Genomic DNA, 19,835 nt, shown 5'->3' with positions numbered 1-19,835 from the left:
ATGTGCAGCAAGTTTCCTTTCCACTAACTCAGGCCCAATTCCAATCCACCCCCTACACCAGGGGTGCCCAACCAGTCGATCGACCGGTCGATCGCGGGGAGATTCCCAGTCGATCGCGAGATGTGTCTAAAAATAGAACAACAATATTCTGTTTTATCGTTCCTGTGCCAGAATTATGCACTTGAATGCATCAAAGCTTTGTGATTGGCCGGCGTGACCCCATGTGTCGGGGCGTGGCTGGTGGGCAGTGGGCACTATTTCGCTGACGTTGTCCGTCTCAACAGGAGTGACAGTCCGCACACACACAAGACCACAATTATGGCAGAAGCAAAAAAGCCCAAAATATATAATTTTCACTCCGAGTGGGAGGATGATTATTTTTGTATCTATTCCAATTCAAAGTCCATCTGTCTCATCTGCAATGTGAGCGTGGCTTTATCGAAGAAGGGTCATTTAGGAGCGGCATTTCAAAACAGTGCACAAACGCTACGAGACGGAATTCCCTCCTAATTCTGCCCTACCTCCCAAAAGGTGAGGGACCTGAAAGGACAGCTAAATGCACAGCAGTCCATTTTCACCAGGCCCAACAACAAGAGCAAGGCTGCTACCATAGCATCTTATCGTGTCAGTCACGTTCTTGCGAAACACATGAAGTCCTTCAAAGCGAAGTTGTGAAAGAAGCATTCCTGGAGGCTGCCGACACGCTTTTTGGGGACAGTAAAAATAACAGTAGCAGGTTTTTGATATAATAAAAACTCAAGTTAGATACCGTTATTAATCAGCTGTAAGTTTTAGTTTGTTTGAACTTATTCATTATAATTATTGTACAAAATGGTATAAGAATGCAAACTTAAAGTGGACCTATCATGCTATATTATAATAATATAGTGTAGGACCATACCTATATAAGGCATATTTATACTTTTTTTTTTTCAAATTACCAAACAGATCATGCATTTTAGCCATGCCTCATTTCACTTTTTTACCCCTGTTTTTGCAAGGGCTGATTCTGTGAGAACAGCACCCCCTACAGGCCTGGCATATGTACTACAGCGTCTCCAGCGCTTTCGAACGGCAATGGCCGTGGCTGTCTCCTCCTGATTGGTGGAGTTGGCCCAATAGCCGTAGCGCCACTGTCCTGACGTCAGGACAGTGTTCAAATCTGGATCAGTTTTTATCAGATCCGTTGCAGCCCCTTTTTTAGAGATTTGGGTATGGAGGAAAATAGAGAGGGTTGTGTTTTCTGACACTTGGTGAGTTCCCTGGAACACCGGGGACACATATTCATGTATAAAAGACGTACAAAAGTGCATTTTGCATGATAGGTCCCCTTTAAATTGATTATAGTCTATTATCAATTCAGGTTAAGAAACTAGTGTTGCTTGCATCCTATTTTAAAGGCATTTCTTTTTATACTCTACTAAAATGCAACAAAAAAAGGGTTTGATTCTATTCATTTAGTCTTTTTTATTGCACTTTGTAAGCAGATTCCTGTGTAGCTTCAGATCTGAGTTGTCTTATTAGTAAGCCTAATTTATACTTTTGTAGCAACACTATTTTTATATAATGGCAAAGAAAGGGTTCAGAGTCTTTTCTTTTTTTCCTGTGTCATATGTGGCAGCACTGTTCAATGTTTCTTGAAAACATGACCCACTGTAGTATGTGACGTGTGAATAAACTCCAACTCTGTATCAACAACACTGTTGTGTAACTTCAGTTAAATACTTGTATGTGTGTAGATTAGAAAGAGGTAAGATAAAGGATCTGCAGTATTTTATGAAGTATTAATCGTACAAAGGTCAGTTTTATACAAGTAGAAGTGTGTATTTACCTGGTAGTAGGCTACGCCTCTCTATTTGGACTGGTAGATCTCGGCAGACTGGCAACTTTAAAAGTAGCTCTCGGTTCAAAAAAGGTTGGGCACCCCTGCCCTACACCCTACCCCTACGCACTACCCCTCTGTTTGCGCGTTCGCGCGGAGGGTCCGCCACATTAAGGCCCCGCTCACACGGGACCGTTTGCGTTTATGCACAGTATGCGTATTCAAAAAAGTCTTCCGTTCACATGCATTTGTTTCATTTAACGTGTCTGTTCAAACGAGGACGCTGGAAACGCTGTAGTACATATGCTGGGACTGTAAGTGGCGCTGTAACTTCCGCCAAAATACACCAAAAGCCGCGAAGAAGAGCAACCCGAGCAGCCCCGCTGCAATGTTGCCATGGCTACCCTTCTGTTTAAGCCCCGAAACTGAAACTGAAACTGAAAGAAACCGAATCTGTGGATATTGCATCGACCAGAAGCACGTCTCTGTGGAGAGGACGGCTCAGAAAGAGAGATATTCTCTACAAACACCGGGTGAGATCGCACCTTTGTCAATATAATGGATCAATGCATGAAATCTGACTCTGTTTATTTTGTTTAAGGAGTATAATGGGCGTTAACAATTCTGGTTTTCCTTTTATAATATTATTTCATTCAAGAACCCCTTGTGCGTTTAATTAACACAGCTATTTTTGATAGTTGCTACAGCAGAGAGGTGGGGCTATCGCAATTTTTTCAGGAAATATTCGTATAGAGGTGATTACACGGACTCGGTTGACCCCCCAGAGCGTTTCGTTTGCAAATCTATCCACCTTGGGACCCGTTATTGTTTGTGGGGTCAGTTTCTATCGGCCTCGTGTAAATAATAGGGCTATACGCACGCGAAACTATGCAGATACAAGCAGTTTTCTCCTCGTGTAAACGGCGCCTGCTGTTCCAAACCAGAGTAGGGGGAGTGGGTTATCAAGCCCTCAAACAGCGAGTCTGCATCGGTGCTGACTTCACCTGCTGCCCTACCTGACCGGACTCAACGCTGGGTGTGTCCGTCAGGAAACACGCTGTTTACAAGTAGTTCCTGCAAACATTCACTGATAAATTGCGATGTTAACAACCTCATGATAACCTCATATTTAGGATCTTAGGATCATACCTGTGTTTAGTCATACCTATGCATTTTATTATAAAGTTGTGTATATTTACAGATTGTTGCAAAAACTAAGAAGCTTATAAACATCAGGTTTAAAACTAAAAGAGCTTGACAAAAAAGTAACATAATTAAAGATGTTTGGAGTTTTATTTTAGTTATTCATTTTAATTTTTTGTCCAAGAGATGCTGATTTGAAACCATTTCCTGTTTCTGGCGGAGAGAGGGGAGTTTGTCCCAAAGCTTGCCGCTGTATTTACTCCCTCCATCTGACAGGAGAGAGCCTCGTTGAGCTGCGAGTGTCACTCCGACACGGAGTTCACTCCGTCACGGAGGGGGAATGGGTAGGGTGTGATTTGGAATTGGGCATCAGTCTTTAAACACTGCCAGAGCCCATAACCTGTTCCTGTTAGTGTTTACTTCCTGTCTGTCTTCTTCTGCTGTTCCTGTTAGTGTTTACTTCCTGTCTGTCTTCTTCTGCTGTTCCTGTTAGTGTTTACTTCCTGTCTATCTTCCTCTGCTGTTCCCGTTAGTGTTTACTTCCTGTCTGTCTTCCTCTGCTGTTCCCGTTAGTGTTTACTTCCTGTCTCCCTTTTTCTGTTGATTTCTCTGGCTCTCCAGCACTCCATCAAGTATTAAGAACCTCTGAAATGTCCAAACTGACCAATCAGAATCGAGTATTTAGCCAAGCCATGTCATAAGACTGTAACGGCAGTGTGTGAATGTTATGGCGCGTTTCCACTACAGCGCGGAGCACGGTTTAAGAGGGCTGTGACGTCAGCGGCCCGTTTTTGGTTGCGTTTCCACTTGGCCTAGTACCGGCCGGCGGGTCCTAATTCACAGTTTTTCTGGCCTCATAAAATCGTGGGTCTAGGGCCAGAGACAACGAGGCTGAGTCGGGCTGAGTATGCTAAACTAGAGAGAGAATCGCTGGCAAGGGGGCTACAACTACAACAAGATGGACATATTTGACCGTGATTTAATTGTAATACACGTTATAAAATGATGCCGAAGTAACAACATACTGATACCGGTTAGTAAAAACCATGAATTAATGCTTTGACAAGTCTGCAGACAGACGGCAGGCGAAAAACCTTTTAAAATGCGTGTTTTCTAAATGGAGATTGGCTAAGCTAACGCAGTATTTGCTCCGACCGTCCACACTCACAACAACGGCCTATACAGACATAAATAAACCAGTGACTGTATTCGCCATGACACAGGCAGTCTGTGGTGTGTACTTGTTTAACTTTTGTCTAGTTTCTGAACATATATGAGGAGCTGTGAGCTCTGAGTGCTAACAGCTAACGGCTGTGTTGTTTTTCTGGGGTTCTCATTGAAGATGACGTCACGGCTCCGCCTACACTGCGTTACTATAGATACTACCCCAGTTCCTAAACTGTAATGGAAATGCGCCATAAAGTGAGCCAGTCCTAACGAGGCCTAGCCATACCGAGCGAGGCCGAGCGAGGCCGTGTAGTGGAAATGCGCCATTAGTCCCTCTGACAGCCTCTGCCTCTGAGGCTCCGTTTACACGGAGACGGAACGGGTTGTATCCACTACAGTTCTCTATCGTATGGACGGTTCGTTCACACGAGGCCGTAACGGAACCGCGGAAACGGAGCCCTCAAACGATAACGGGTCCCAAGGTGGGTAGATCTGCGGACGGAACGCTCTGGGGGGGTTCAAACGTCTCCGTGTGTACGCCCTATACGCCATAGCCCCGCCTCTCCCCACCTCTCCTGCTCACCCCCGTGCCACCCGCGTCATTGCTGATGTGTTTCGCCAACAACAACAACAGTGTTCCGAGTGTTTCGAGCAGGTCCCGGTATCTCGCAGGACAGTGCACCCAGCAGGAGCCTCCAGCAGACCCCCCCGCACGGCAGAGTTTCCATTAGCCGGTAAAATAAAATAAATAAATATGCTGAAGACCGGCAAATCTAAATCTCTCCGGTCAAAATGTCGCTTATTGTTTAGGTGTCCTTTGACACGCAGGCAGTCATATCATTAGCTATAACTAGCTAGATCTGATCGATATGGACATAAACGCGAGTGAAGTCTAATCGGACAGGAGAGAGAGATCAGAGATCAGCTGCTGCTGACGGAGACACGCAGCTCTGCATGATAACCTGCAGCTCCGCCCGCTGTGATGGAGCGGTGAGCAGAGCAAAACACACACTTCAAGTTAGATCATCACCCTTAGCTATTTTAATTACCTCTCAAACTACCTAAACTAGTTATAAATATGTTTATTTTTACTGTCGGGTCACTCATTACTAGGGTTGGGAACCGAAACTCGGTTCCAGATGAGAACCGATAAGAAAATGCCGGGTACCAGGTACCCATACAAAATACACAATTTCGGTTCTGCTTAACGGTTCTGCTTAACGGTTCCTAAACGCGGTAGACCCTGTATTCCACCGGGTCCGTCTGCGCCGCGGCGACCCGGTGGAATTCAGCGGCGGACTGGTCATCTGTGTGTTCTGGAGAATCACAGAACGGCCGGTTGTCAGCGGGCCGTTGACGGCCGGCTCGGTACGCTGATGGCCGGCACCGCCCTCCATTTTTTAAAACGGCATCATGTAAGTTGCACTGACAGGCGACAGAGGTCCACAGTTGCCCCGCAGCGAGGCTCCCCCCGCCCTCCCGTAGACACCAAAGATGGATCGCGGTAAACGCTCTAAAATGAGGCTCCACTACACTAAAAAAGAAAAAGACAAGGCACAGTGTAATGCCTGTTAATAGCTTGCCACAGGCATAGCTCAGTTAAAATAAAGCACAGCTATTGTGCAATACATTTGTATTGCATGTATATTTTTTATTTGTAAAAATGTCAGTTAAAGCTTAAATTAATAAAGATATTTTTGTTATCTAAACGTTTGACCTCTTTCTTTTACAATTTTGGAATCGAAACGGGGAATCGATAAGAACCGGAATCGATAAGCAGAACCGGAATCGGAATCGGAATCGATACATTTCAAACAATACCCATCCCTACTCATTACTGGATCAGCCAGCTGCATGAGACCACGGATACTGACGGGCTGTCAGAAGAGGGGGAGGAAAAGAGAGGCTCCGTTTATTATTCTTATATTATTATATAGAGTCGTTATCAATTTGTTTTAAAGCTCAATAAATAACAAAGAAGACCTTTGACCGGCACTTTTCTAATTTTGTCCGGAAGATTTAAACTTTAACGGACATGTTGACCGGCTGAAAAAAGAGGCCTGCGAAACAGCCAGAGCCTTGCCTCTCCCCACCTCTGCTGCTCACCCAAATATACAGCTCCTCTACCACAACCATCAGCAACAAGTGGACATGGAGAACTACATGAACTACATGTTGCTAAATCCACCGCGGAGAATAAACAGAAGGGCAACCATGCTCGGGAGGGTCTTATTTGCTGCTTTTGGTGTATTTTGTGGCGGAAGTACTTCAAGTACAGCACCACTTACAGGCCCGGCATATGTGCTACAGCGTCTCCAGCGGGTCGAGCGGTCTCGTGTGGACACGTTTCTTTAGCTGATTCCGTGTGGACGGAAGACTTTTTTGATATTGAATTCTGTTCGTTTTCGTTTCCGTGTAAACGGAGCCTGAATGTGTGTGAATGAGTGAATGCTGAATGATGTAGAAGTGTTTTAGAGGTGGTAAAGACTGTACAGCGTTATATAATACATTCTATTTACCATTATGAATGTATTTACCATTCTGTTGTCCTCCACAGAAAGCAGGTCTGACTGTGGAGGAGAACGCCCGTCTGAAGAGCCGCCTGCAGGCAGCCGAGGCAGAGGCCGGGCAGCGGCTGGGGGGGCAGGCGGGGGGGCAGCGACAGCCCAGCAGCGCCGAGCAGGACTACGAGGAGGTGATCCAGCTGCTGGAGGCTGAGATCAGAGACCTGAAGAACCAGGTGGCCAGCAAGAGGCCAGCCCGGGGCCTGGACTCCACTAAGGTCAGTCTCTAGAGTCCACTTAGGTCAGTCTCTAGAGTCCACTAAGGTCAGTCTCTAGAGTCCACTAAGGTCAGTCTCTAGAGTCCACTAAGGTCAGTCTCTAGAGTCCACTAAGGTCAGTCTCTGGAGTCCACTAAGGTCAGTCTCTGGAGTCCACTAAGGTCAGTCTCTAGAGTCCACTAAGGTCAGTCTCTAGAGTCCACTAAGGTCAGTCTCTAGAGTCCACTAAGGTCAGTCTCTGGAGTCCACTAAGGTCAGTCTCTGGAGTCCACTAAGGTCAGTCTCTAGAGTCCACTAAGGTCAGTCTCTGGAGTCCACTAAGGTCAGTCTCTAGAGTCCACTAAGGTCAGTCTCTGGAGTCCACTAAGGTCAGTCTCTGGAGTCCACTAAGGTCAGTCTCTGGAGTCCACTAAGGTCAGTCTCTGGAGTCCACTAAGGTCAGTCTCTGGAGTCCACTAAGGTCAGTCTCTAGAGTCCACTAAAGTCAGTCTCTGGAGTCCACTAAGGTCAGTCTCTGGAGTCCACTAAGGTCAGTCTCTGGAGTCCACTAAGGTCAGTCTCTGGAGTCCACTAAGGGCAGTCTCTGGAGTCCACTAAGGTCAGTCTCTAGAGTCCACTAAGGTCAGTCTCTGGAGTCCACTAAGGTCAGTCTCTGGAGTCCACTAAGGTCAGTCTCTGGAGTCCACTAAGGTCAGTCTCTAGAGTCCACTAAGGTCAGTCTCTGGAGTCCACTAAGGTCAGTCTCTGGAGTCCACTAAGGTCAGTCTCTAGAGTCCACTAAGGTCAGTCTCTGGAGTCCACTAAGGTCAGTCTCTGGAGTCCACTAAGGTCAGTCTCTGGAGTCCACTAAGGTCAGTCTCTGGAGTCCACTAAGGTCAGTCTCTAGAGTCCACTAAAGTCAGTCTCTGGAGTCCACTAAGGTCAGTCTCTGGAGTCCACTAAGGTCAGTCTCTGGAGTCCACTAAGGGCAGTCTCTGGAGTCCACTAAGGTCAGTCTCTAGAGTCCACTAAGGTCAGTCTCTGGAGTCCACTAAGGTCAGTCTCTGGAGTCCACTAAGGTCAGTCTCTGGAGTCCACTAAGGTCAGTCTCTAGAGTCCACTAAGGTCAGTCTCTGGAGTCCACTAAGGTCAGTCTCTGGAGTCCACTAAGGTCAGTCTCTGGAGTCCACTAAGGTCAGTCTCTGGAGTCCACTAAGGTCAGTCTCTGGAATCCACTAAGGTCAGTCTCTGGAGTCCACTAAGGTCAGTCTCTGGAGTCCACTAAGGTCAGTCTCTGGAGTCCACTAAGGTCAGTCTCTAGAGTCCACTAAGGTCAGTCTCTGGAGTCCACTAAGGTCAGTCTCTGGAGTCCACTAAGGTCAGTCTCTAGAGTCCACTAAGGTCAGTCTCTGGAGTCCACTTAGGTCAGTCTCTGGAGTCCACTAAGGTCAGTCTCTGGAGTCCACTAAGGTCAGTCTCTGGAGTCCACTAAGGTCAGTCTCTGGAGTCCACTTAGGTCAGTCTCTGGAGTCCACTTAGGTCAGTCTCTGGAGTCCACTAAGGTCAGTCTCTGGAGTCCACTAAGGTCAGTCTCTGGAGTCCACTAAGGTCAGTCTCTGGAGTCCACTAAGGTCAGTCTCTAGAGTCCACTAAGGTCAGTCTCTGGAGTCCACTAAGGTCAGTCTCTGGAGTCCACTAAGGTCAGTCTCTGTGAGGAACAAGACACATTACTTGGACTCAAATGCACGACTCAAGACAAAGTTAAAAACTCAGAAAGTCTTTAATAAAAGAAGAAAACAAAGTACAACAAAAATCACTCTTTTAGAGGAAAAACTTAGCAAAAACTGAACTGCAAAAACAAAGACTAAATAAACTAACTATGAGAAATAACTGAAAGGGTCTTGGCTTCAAACACTGACTCTGACTAACATGAAACAAGACGAACTGGCACAGGACAAAGGGAGACATGGGCTGCAGTCGAATAGTCCATTTAGCTTAGGAACCTTCCTAACGGAGTGAAATGACCCGGAAGTCCCTCAGTGGCAGCCATGATAAGTGCCGTTCGAATTCTCTAGATGAAAGGAAAGGAGGTTTTGTTGTGTTCAGAATTCCAGAAAAGACAGACAACTTCTAAGTTTAACTATTTATTGTAAAGAGAGCAAAAGATATATATTACTTGGCCAGGACTCATCACGTCTTTGGGAATCACAGGCAGCAAAGCTGTAATCTGTAACCACCAAATCCGTCAAGAGCCTCGAACCTCGTGCGACAATACATTTTATTACACAGGGCGTTGCCCGTACATTTATGATTGGTCAAAACTAGCTGAATAGATACCGCGGTTTAGACTTGGTTCTCTTTGGTTGGTGCACAGACTCAGATAGAGTCTCTTGGCAACACAATCCTCCAACCAGCATTCGGCCGGCCTGTGGAAGTCCCTCCCTACTCTGGCACCATCATACTAATTTGTTTTCTCTAACGTTTCTTCAGATATAGCGGGAAACCATAATGTTGCTTCCTAGCTTTGCGGGGGAGCGCGGCTCCCATACAGAGTCAAGGCCGGTGCGATGTGCTGTTCTGACTACCTCTTTGTGTTCTCTCAGTCTCTGCACTCCACCTTGCTACTTTCAATATTGCAAGCTAAACACTTTCTGATGTAACTTTTCCCTTTGTTCCTGTCCTCCCCATCAAAACTTGGGGGGGGGTGATTGGGTCCATTTATTCCTAAGTCACAGCACATACAATGAGCACAATAAGCAAATAATGTAATAATAAGAATCAGTCTTTCTAATGTTATATAAAAATAGACTCCACAGTTTCAAACTTCCTTTATAACCTCCTTTAGCTTAGGAACCACTGGACCTCCCTTGACGAAAGGAGAGGAGAAAATGCTGCCCCACAATGCCTTGCGGCCGCAGCATTTGCCGTCACACAACAGTCGGCCGTTCACGGAAACAACCGATTATGAACGAGAAATGATATCATGAAAGTTACGGTGCTTATTAAGCTTTTTAAAACGTATGTGGTAAGTTGCCAAAGTGCTTTGTTTTGAACGTTCATCAGTATTATAATCAAAAAGAGAAATATGAACGTTAGTTTTTACTGAAATGATCAAATAAAGTCAACATTTCACAGTCTTTACTGAGCTGTGTGGGGTTTGTTCAACTTTTAAAAGATGTTTGAATGGTGATATACACAGTGATAGATGTTAAGGACTAACGTTTATAATAAATACATTTGTATTGATTTTAAGATCTTTTCATACAATCATACGTATTGGGATCATTTGTATTAATGTGGACCGGAGGGAGAGGGTGACGAGCATAAGTTTCACTTTCCTTTTTTATTTCAATTCCAACTTTGGTCATGAAGAATAAGTTTCTCTGTTGTCCCCGTTCATAAAGCATAAAACAACAGCATCAGAGCACGGTGCAGAGTCTCTAGATGAGTTTACAGTAGTCCCTCGTTCTTATTAAACATCCATGTTGTAGTCCGCTGTATAGAAAACTGTAGTTTCCATAGTTTCCCCACAGCAGCAGGCGCACATTTATGACCTCCGCTGGCGCATCATAAACACGTCGGATAGTGAAAGTGCAGTCGGATTCTCTAAAGTACCGCAGTCTCTTCTCCTAAGTCCTTTTGAATTCTCCTATCCACTATCCCTTAACCCTGTGACCTTTCACTCAGAGGTCAAGGAATAGACGATAGGGATAGAACTTAGGAGCTGATTTTTGGATTATCCGACCGCAACCGAGGACTAATACAAGAGGTAAGGAGACACAGGTGGCAACAATCAAGGGGGGGAGACAATCTCACAGGCGGGAAAACACACAATGGCAGGAAGTAAGAGCTCTGAAACGAGAAGGAAAAGTAAGTACAAAATAAAACAGGAAGTGCAATGACAGACAGTGCATGACGAGACTAGTCATGAGTGACTGAAACTTAACACGTAAACAAAGAGACATGACGTAACATAAACCTAAATCTAAACATGGACTATAAAGTAAACATGAAACATATAACATAAACCTGATAAATAACTTTACATGACACGAGTGAATGTGTGTGTGTGTGTGTGTGTGTGTGTGTGTGTGTGTGTGTGTGTGTGTGTGTGTGTGTGTGTGTGTGTGTGTGTGTGTGTGTGTGTGTGTGTGTGTGTGTGTGTGTGTGTGTGTGTGTGTGTGTGTGTGTGTGTGTGTGTCAGGAGGATGTGCAGGAGCTCAACTGGAGGATGACTTCTATCGACGGCCAGCTGAGGAAGTCTGAGCTGAGCAGGAAACACCTGGAGGTCTCCAACAAGAAGCTGCTGGGCTTCGCTGAGGTCAGACCTTCAACTGGACACCTTCGCAATAAAACTGTATGTTGACCCTAACCAGAAACAACAGTGTTCATTTTGTATTGAAAGGATAGGATTTCTCCCAAACTGGACATATGTTCTTCTTCTGTGCCATAGAGCTTCATTGTTGTCCAAAAGCTATTGAAAAGACTCCAATGATAATTCATCATTACTGAGCTAATAGGCCCCTGTCCTAACATAGGAAAAACCTCCATGACAATCAGCATGCATTCTGAATCACCCCATAATCACTGCACATTAGGACACATACACTGGATTCAGAAACAGCTATTAAAATGACCTTTTTAAATCTCTGTGTGCTGCCAGTCTCCTGAGCTGTCATGGAGCCAGTGTGTCCCCCAGTGGCTGGGGGACACACTGCAGCTCTCTGCCACGTGTGAGGAGTCAGAATGAGCTCTTTACTGAAGGTCCAAGTTTTTTCAAGAAGGTTTTCATGTCTTGATTACATAGAACAGTGTTCCATCTATATGAGTCATACATGTGGACAGTCTGGTCTTCTCTTCTACTGAAAGCTTAGTTGATCAGGGACCCTGACTCTACAGGCAATGTACAGTTGTGATACACAGGGCCATATTCAGAGCTTAGCTCACCACTAGTAGTCCATTTGAATGTTTCTAGGGGTTAACTCTCACAGTAAGAACTTTCCACAAAGCTTTTTCAGGACTTGTGAGACCTGAAGCTAAAAGGAAGTGAACAGAATTTGACATTAAGTATGTTTTGTTCTTTTCTGTGAATAGAGACATATTGTCTGTAAGGGACAGGACTAATTTACTTAGAAACTGTGTCTCTGCCTAAGAGAAAAGTATAATTACGACGGAATTAGAGACTAACAAATGATATACCAGGAAGGGCCGATCTTTGTTGGAGTTGAGTGGTTCTCATGAGGCCACATGACCTGCTTGGGTCTCCAGGTCAGGTTTACGTCCTGGCATTCAGGCTCTGACATCACACCCCTCTCTTTATCTCCCTCTCTCTTCTTGTGTCTCATGAACAAACAATATTGGGACAGAACCTCACGTAAGTCCCCATTTTCTCTGTCCTCAGAACGTCCACAAAGTGCTGACCACACCCAGCCTGTTCGGTGGAGAAGGCGGGTAAGAGACATTACATTGCATTTAGCTGACACCTTTATCCAAAGCGACTTACAATAAGTGCATTCGACCAAGAAGATACAAACTTGAAGAAAACAGAATCATATAAGTACATCAGGTTTCATAGAGCAGATGGGAACTTGGGTCCCCCTCGCAGTGCGGGTGCAGCGAGCCGTTGATGCAGAGCGGAGTGCATGTGCTGGGGTGTATGGTTTAACCATGTCCTGGATGTAGGAAGGGCCAGATCCATTCACAGCATGGTACGCAAGTACCAGTGTCTTGAAGTGGATTCTAGCAGTTACCGGAAGCCAGTGAAGGGAGCGGTGTGGTGTGGGAACATTTAGGAAGGTTGAAGACCAGACGAGCCGCTGCATTCTGGATGAGCTGCAGAGGTCGGATGGCACATGCAGGTAGACCAGCCAGGAGGGAGTTGCAGTAGTCTAGGCGTGAGATGACGAGAGCCTGGACCAGAAGCTGCGTCGCTTTCTGGGTCAGGAGGGGACGTATCCTCCTGATGTTGTAAAGAGTGTATATGCAGCAGCGGGTTGTTGCAGCGATGTTTGCAGTGAAGGACAGTTTGTTATCTAGGGTCACACCCAGATTCCTTGCAGTCTGAGTCAGGGAAACAACAGAGGTGCCGATGTTGATTGTTAGGTCAAGAGTGGGACAATCTTTTCCCGGAAGGAAAAGCAGTTCAGTCTTGTCAAGGTTGTGCTTGAGGTGGTGAGCAGACATCCACTGAGAGATGTCTGCTAGACAAGCAGAGATGCGTGCGACGACCTGGGTCTCTGAGCGGGGAAAAGACTAAATTAATTGAGTGTCGTCAGCGTAGCAGTGGTATGAAAAACCATGCGGGCTAATGACAGATCCGAGCGAGTTTGTGTACAGAGAGAAGAGGAGGGGACCGAGGACAGAGCCCTGAGGGACCCCTGTAGATAATTGACAAGGGTCGGACTCGGACGGTCTTTGAGGTAGGAGGTGAGGAGGGAAAGTGCAGAGCCTGAAACTCCAAGTTCTTGGAGAGTGTGAAGGAGGATCTGATGGTTCACCGTGTCGAATGCAACAGACAGGTCCAGAAGGATGAAGACCAAAACCATCTGCCGCTCTACATCTCAGCGTCATGTCCCACAACTCTGTAAGCAGTGTGTGTGTGTGTGTGTGTGTGTGTGTGTGTGTGTGTGTGTGTGTGTGTGTGTGTGTGTGTGTGTGTGTGTGTGTGTGTGTGTGTGTGTGTGTGTGTGTGTGTGTGTGTGTGTGTGTGTTTCAGGAGCAGCAGGTCCTCTCCAGCCACCGACACCCCCTCCCCCCTCCCTGACCCCGCCTTCCAACTGGCTGTGGAGGCCAAGGAGCTGGTGGCAGGAGTCAGCACCCCCCCTGATGAGCGAGGTACACACTGCTGTTCTTATTTTAGTTTTGTATTTCATCTGTTGGTTGTGGAGAACAACATTTCTCCTCCATGAATCCAGAGTGTGTGTCATGGTAGTGACGATCCAGAATCTTGACTTTTGCAGCCTTGGCTCTATAACGACATGCATATTTGCACACAAGTTAAACTTAAAAAATAAAATAAAACCCTAACCCTTGGTAAATGGTATGCCATATGCATTAAGACAGAAACAAGTATCTAATAATAAAAAGCCCAAAATATCATAGTGAGGCAGTTCCACCTGTCTGTCCGTTAGGAAACCTGCTTTAGGCCCATAACATCCCATCATGTAAAACACAGATAAAGCAGTAAAAGCAAGCAGGTTTTCTATTATTGATTTCACTTACTTAACATCTCTGTATTACAATATTTTAAATCTTTCATCAAAATTTTTTTTGAGGTATGAGAAAAAGGTTTTGATCTTTTTTTTTTATTAAGTGTTAATCGTAAAACTCATTTTAGCCATGCAATAAACACAAGGTAAATGAATAAAATAAAATAAAGTTTAGCCTAAAGAAACACGTGACGTACATGTTGCTCTGAGAAGATCTGTTTCTTTTCATTTGTTCCTGACAGGGCTGTTCAGTTCCTTTGTTCCTTGTTTCTATGTCCTCAAAGGGACTAAATGATTGTTACAGTTTGTTGGTGGTACTAAGTACATTTACTCAAGTTCTGTACTTAAGTAAAACAATGAAGGACTTGTACTTTTCTTGGGTAATCAACATTATCCTATTTGATACTTTTACTTTATTACATTTTCTCTGCAAACGTTTTACTCCACAACATTTATTTTACACATTTAGTTACAAGTTACTTTGCAGATTTAAGGTTTTGCGATTATAAGGTTATTAATATAAAAATCCATACACATAATATTATAATATTATAAGTTAAGCTACCCAGTAGTGTATAAAGTCATTCAAATAAACCCCAGCCTTACCAAGTGCCACATTGAGGAGATGAACACAAAAATACAACAATATTTTGTATACAATAATGAAAAATGTATCTTGCTTAAATTGACTGTTTTGCATAATAATTACTTTTACATAAGGTACTTTATATATATTTTGTCACCAACACTTTTCTACTTTTACTTTAGTACAATTTTGAATGCAGAACTTTTACTTGTAACAGAGTATTTTACACTGTAGTTTTATGGTATTGTAATTTTACTTTCACATACTTCCTCCATCTCTGCAGTTTGTAAAAGTTATTTTTCTGTCCCACTGTGACCGACCTGCAGTCAGTGTGTTGGAGGCAGCATCAGTCCCAGATGCCCCCCCCTCCTCACGTTTGAGAACAGCGCAGAGCCAGAGAGGATTGTGGGAGGACCGGGGCAGGCTGAACCCACCATGGACTACATTACCCAGCAGACTGGACCCCTCCACCACACCTCCATCACCAGGTCCTCCTCTGACAGATGGAACACAGCCCATGTTTAATGCCAAAGCCTGCCTGCACTGAAAATGAGTGTCTTGTTTTGAAATATACACCCGTCTTTACAGAGGGTTCAGCAGCGGGGGGGCACTCTCTTCATTTCTTCATAATATCTGTACAGAAGTCTCTATGAGAAGTGCTCTGCCAAATATAACGTCAGCTGGATATCTGTGTGACTCTAACAGCAGGTGGTGTTGGGGGGGCTGCATGTCCGAGCCCACAACACACACATGCTGCTGTAAACCCTGTTAATACCCCCCCCCCCCAGATTCCCTCCATGGATTGCATGTAAAGGACGTGTTAGCTTGAAAGGACGCTCCACTGCTGGTCTGTTCAAAGAGTCTCCCTCATGTCATGATACCTGGCTGCATCTGTCTCCATCACACTACCGGTGAGCAAAAAGTGAAATACAACAGTCCCTTTCCCATCTTCCCTCGTGTCCTTGTCATTAAAGAAAGGTAAAGAATGTGTCAGAGATATGGGACTGAGCAGAGCTTCATACTGCATGGTTCCTGATGTGTGTGAGCTCCGGCTGTGTAAACCTGTGTTTGGTCGTCACAGAGTCTCAGCAGACATCATAGGCTACACGTGGAACATACATGTGATTTATAAGGACAGCTTTTAAAAATACGGAGCTGTCCTGTATTCAACAAGATGAGTCTCTGATGTGTGCCTCATATCTTTCTGTTACTGTTTTATAATAAAGGACCAACTGCTGAGTGGACGCCTCCTGGTGTTATTTTTTTTATACTTCCTTTTTTTGCTTTCTTTACAGTGTATAATTACTGACAGTTAATCATTTATTTCCTTTTAAAGAGAACAGTGCCTGAATGGGGACAGTCTACATTATATTCAAACAGTACAGTTATCCTTTGGATATGTACCTAAACCATTTTGGGTCTGTGAGTTTCCCCATTTTGAGACTATCCCCTTTAATGTTCAGCCATTGTGCACTTTCTGCACTCTCGAGCCAGGTCTTAGTCGTAGCCTTTTTACCAGCAGCAGGGAGAATCTTGACAAGATATTTATCTTCTACAAGTATAGTTCCTTCCATATTTCAAGGCAACTTTGAGGGATTCCGTAACCTAGTTCCTCGCACTGACCTCCTGCTGTTTACCAAAATCAACCTTTATTCATCCCGAGGGGAAATTACATTTTCAATCTGGTGTTATTGACTTTACATCACACAATAGGCTTGAAATGCCATATGCATTTATGTAGAGGTGTCAGAGCTTAGGGGGTGCAATGGGATGGAGGTTTGCTTCCTTGCTCAAAGACACATCGGCAGTGGCAAGGAGACAAACTCTCTCCAGCTTCCTGTCCCCCTCTGTCTGATCAGGACCTGAAGCAGCCACCGCTCAGTTCCCAAGGCCAATCCATTAGACTGAGCTCCTGCGGCACAAATTATTCCAGTTTCCCCACATTTAACACTTACAGTAATACAACATTATTTTACCCAAAGGTAAATTCAGATGATCTAGGAGACATGTACAGTGTAACAGCCTGCAGTTTTCCACAGAAGACACAAGAATCTCAGACAGGTATCGTTTGTCAGTGAGGAGTGTTTCAGGTGTGTGTTTCACCTAAAAAAAACATGAGCTTGCAAAACGTTGTAGTTGAGAAAATAAACTAAAAGTAACTTTAATTGACAGAAATCTCAATGACATCAGCCCACACAAATTAGCAGACAAGTAAACTATAAGGCTGGCGTCACACTGTCCCGAAATTGACACCAGATGGACAAACGAATACGGAATTGTGAATTTCGCACGAAGATGGCCCCGAACTTGGTCAACAGCCAAGCAAGTACGATACCTACCCACAAATTGTACTATAATACGATGGCTACACGACGGCATTGCGAGGGCTTCACGTAGTCGTGTTGCCTTCCTAAGACAATCGGGCAGCTTCTTGTTTCCTTCGTATTGTCTTCGTGAGGCGAAAATGATGGCACCGATGATCAGACGAAGTAAAGACGAAGATGACACGATTTGACAAGATGCCCTCACGCTGGCCTTACGAAGGGCAAAATGGACACATGAATTCAACACGCAAATGAACCTTCGCAAGGTCTTTCGGCAATTTTTTGGCATGCCAAAGATTTTGCCACCGCTCACGAAGTTGCTGCCGGAGCCTGAGAAACTCCACCGGCGGTCATACGATGGCTTAAGATGCCCTCACGAACGGCCCGATGTTGTTACGATCAGAGCCGAATTTGAACATTTCCTTTATCGTGTGTCCATCTGGTGTACATTTCGGGACAGTGTGACGCGGGCTTAAAGTAATACCTGGTAAACAACGTTTATTTCTTTAAAAGAAACTTCCCATTTATTGTCATGTTGAAACCTTTACAGAAACACAGGAGGGTGGCGGTATTAAAAGGCTTTAACTAATAGACTGGCATCACATTATGTAAAGAGACCAAAAAGACTTTAATGTTTTATCGTACTGAAAATAAAACAATGTGACCTTGCAGTTCAATCCTTTTTACAGATTCTGGAACTTTACCTTCTGCACCATCTCTATGAAGGTAGATATGGTGCAAAATGCGAGAGCTTGTAAAACCTGATGTGAGAAACAAAATCTGAGCTTGTGTGCATACATTTACACTTGTATAAAATATCCACGTATCTGTGAACCAAATTTGAAGTCACAGAAGAAAAAAAAGTTTTGTAGCTTGTAATTTTCTAACACTGTGCATGCAGTAGGCGTTGGACTGGAAGTACCGACCATAAACGGTTTTGAAAACTTCTGTCACGTAGTGATCATCCTCTCAATAAAACATCTTTGCTGAGGTTTTTTCGAGTCTTCTGGCCAATCAGAATCAAGATTGTTGCCGGAAGTCCCCACGGAGAATAACTTTGCGGTAGAACTATTCTTTATACATCCATGGGTACAACTTCAGATAAAAATGAACAGGTAATGTAATATGACCCCCGGTTTGATGATTGACAGGTCAGAGGTCACAGAACAATGGGGGCTATCTACCCTTACCCACAATTTAAAGTAATTCACACAGACTATCTCCTCTTTGCTCTTCTCTCTGTGTGGAGCAGCATGTTCAGCTTCAGAACAAAGTGAAAAACAAACAATGGCATCAAATATTATTAATATGTCGGGTAGTAATAGATGTATTTATTTTCTTCTCAGAGTGTACAAGAATGCGTATTTATATGTTAGTATTTCAAAAATTCTCTTCTTCTGGGGTTGGGTTTTCAGCATGTGTGCCTTTTTATGTGATACAGTTCAGCTTTGATTCCATCATCTCATTAAACCTTTTTAAAAAGCATTCTTTAGTTCTGTGAAGGGATATAAGGGATATATGCACTGTGCTTCACTTTAATTAATAATGTATGCTGAAAAGCGTATATATATTACGATTTTTTGTTGAATAGATTTGAGTGGTTCAAAATTCGGGTTGCGATTTATTGACAAAGGAAAAAGTGGCTCCCGAGGCCTGACCAGTTGTGAACCACTGGACTAGGCTACTTGTTGCTTGTTGCTTTAACTTGTGGCATAGGCCTAAGCCGTTTTCTACAGGCACATTTTACCGGCGTATTTTTCATTATGATTCTACTTGTGATAGTCGGACATGACAACCTGTGCAGCCCATGTATTGATTCCATCCGATAGCTGCTATAATAACAAACAAAACGTCTGCCTGCTCTCCACAATGATCAATAACAGAGAACGGATGGTCAAAGTAAGGTACAAATAAACAGAATCACACGAAGCCTGGTTAGTGTTGTGTGAAGCTGACAATTGAGCGGCCCGACCAAGCAAGGAGGCAGAGGCAAAACGTCCCAAATACAACCCGGTGTGGGCATTTATTAAAATCAGACACATGACTCACAGCCTCAATCCTGCTGTTCTCCCTGAACATATCCTGCAGCCACAAGGGTCTCACCCACCACAGGAAACACAGAGCCTAAATACCCACAGACTAATCAATCAACAAGACACAGGTGAGGGGGGAGGAGACAACACAGGGCACCAGGTGAACACAACAACAACAGACATGGGGGAAGGGGAACACTTTTCAGAATAAAACAAGAAACAGAGACAGACAAACTAAAACATAGACAGATCGTGACAAATAGATGCATAAATGACATGTATATTCACATTCTTCCTGTGCCATGTTTTAGTGTAGAACAGAATATACTTCGCCAAATATGAAGCTATATTATCCGTAACGGAGGCCGAGATCTATGGCCCCAGAGATCACCTCCGTTACATGTTGCCTGACTTTATAAAGTGCGTTTTTTTTTAAAGTGTGTGGTTGCGTTCTAGTCACTTTGCTCAGCGCTACTGCTTGTTACAACTTTTATTTGCCGTACTCTCCATAAACTGTTAGCTCAGGTCAATCTCACCCGCTCCAACGTAAGCGTGACGTATGCGGTTCTTGCCTCAAGACTAGACCGATACTTTTTTCGAGCTTGGTAAGAACCGGTTTTCGGGGAAAAGAGCCGTCTCCGCTGCGGCGTGAACAGGAAAAACCGGTGCTTATCAGGCTCAAGCTCCGAACCGGCCCTGGAACGGCGTTAGTGTGAAAGGGGCAACATGCAGGGCCCCGCAGTCATCCGGTTCGACCTGACATGGCTGTGTGACTGACCCGAGCTTGCACC

At 44.6% G+C, this 19,835-nt stretch overlaps 1 protein-coding gene across 1 annotated transcript in view; it reads left to right on the top strand.

The window, feature by feature from the left end:
* Positions 1-15,926, top strand: part of si:dkeyp-72e1.9 (syntaxin-binding protein 4) — a 76,189-nt gene extending 60,263 nt beyond the window's left edge. Inside the window, exons 17-21 of the mRNA XM_034113588.1 lie at positions 6,690-6,914; positions 11,098-11,214; positions 12,295-12,344; positions 13,609-13,727; positions 15,014-15,926. Of these exons, the coding sequence (XP_033969479.1) occupies positions 6,690-6,914; positions 11,098-11,214; positions 12,295-12,344; positions 13,609-13,727; positions 15,014-15,234 (732 nt within the window). The 3' untranslated portion in view covers positions 15,235-15,926. The remainder of the gene's footprint in view (positions 1-6,689; positions 6,915-11,097; positions 11,215-12,294; positions 12,345-13,608; positions 13,728-15,013) is intronic.
* Positions 15,927-19,835: the final 3,909 nt, after the last annotated feature.

The sequence above is a fragment of the Trematomus bernacchii genome, unplaced genomic scaffold (assembly GCF_902827165.1).
Source record: "Trematomus bernacchii unplaced genomic scaffold, fTreBer1.1, whole genome shotgun sequence".
Taxonomy (NCBI): domain Eukaryota; kingdom Metazoa; phylum Chordata; class Actinopteri; order Perciformes; family Nototheniidae; genus Trematomus; species Trematomus bernacchii.
The sequence above is the reverse complement of the archived record's forward strand: the minus strand, read 5'-3'. Positions and strand labels throughout refer to the sequence as shown.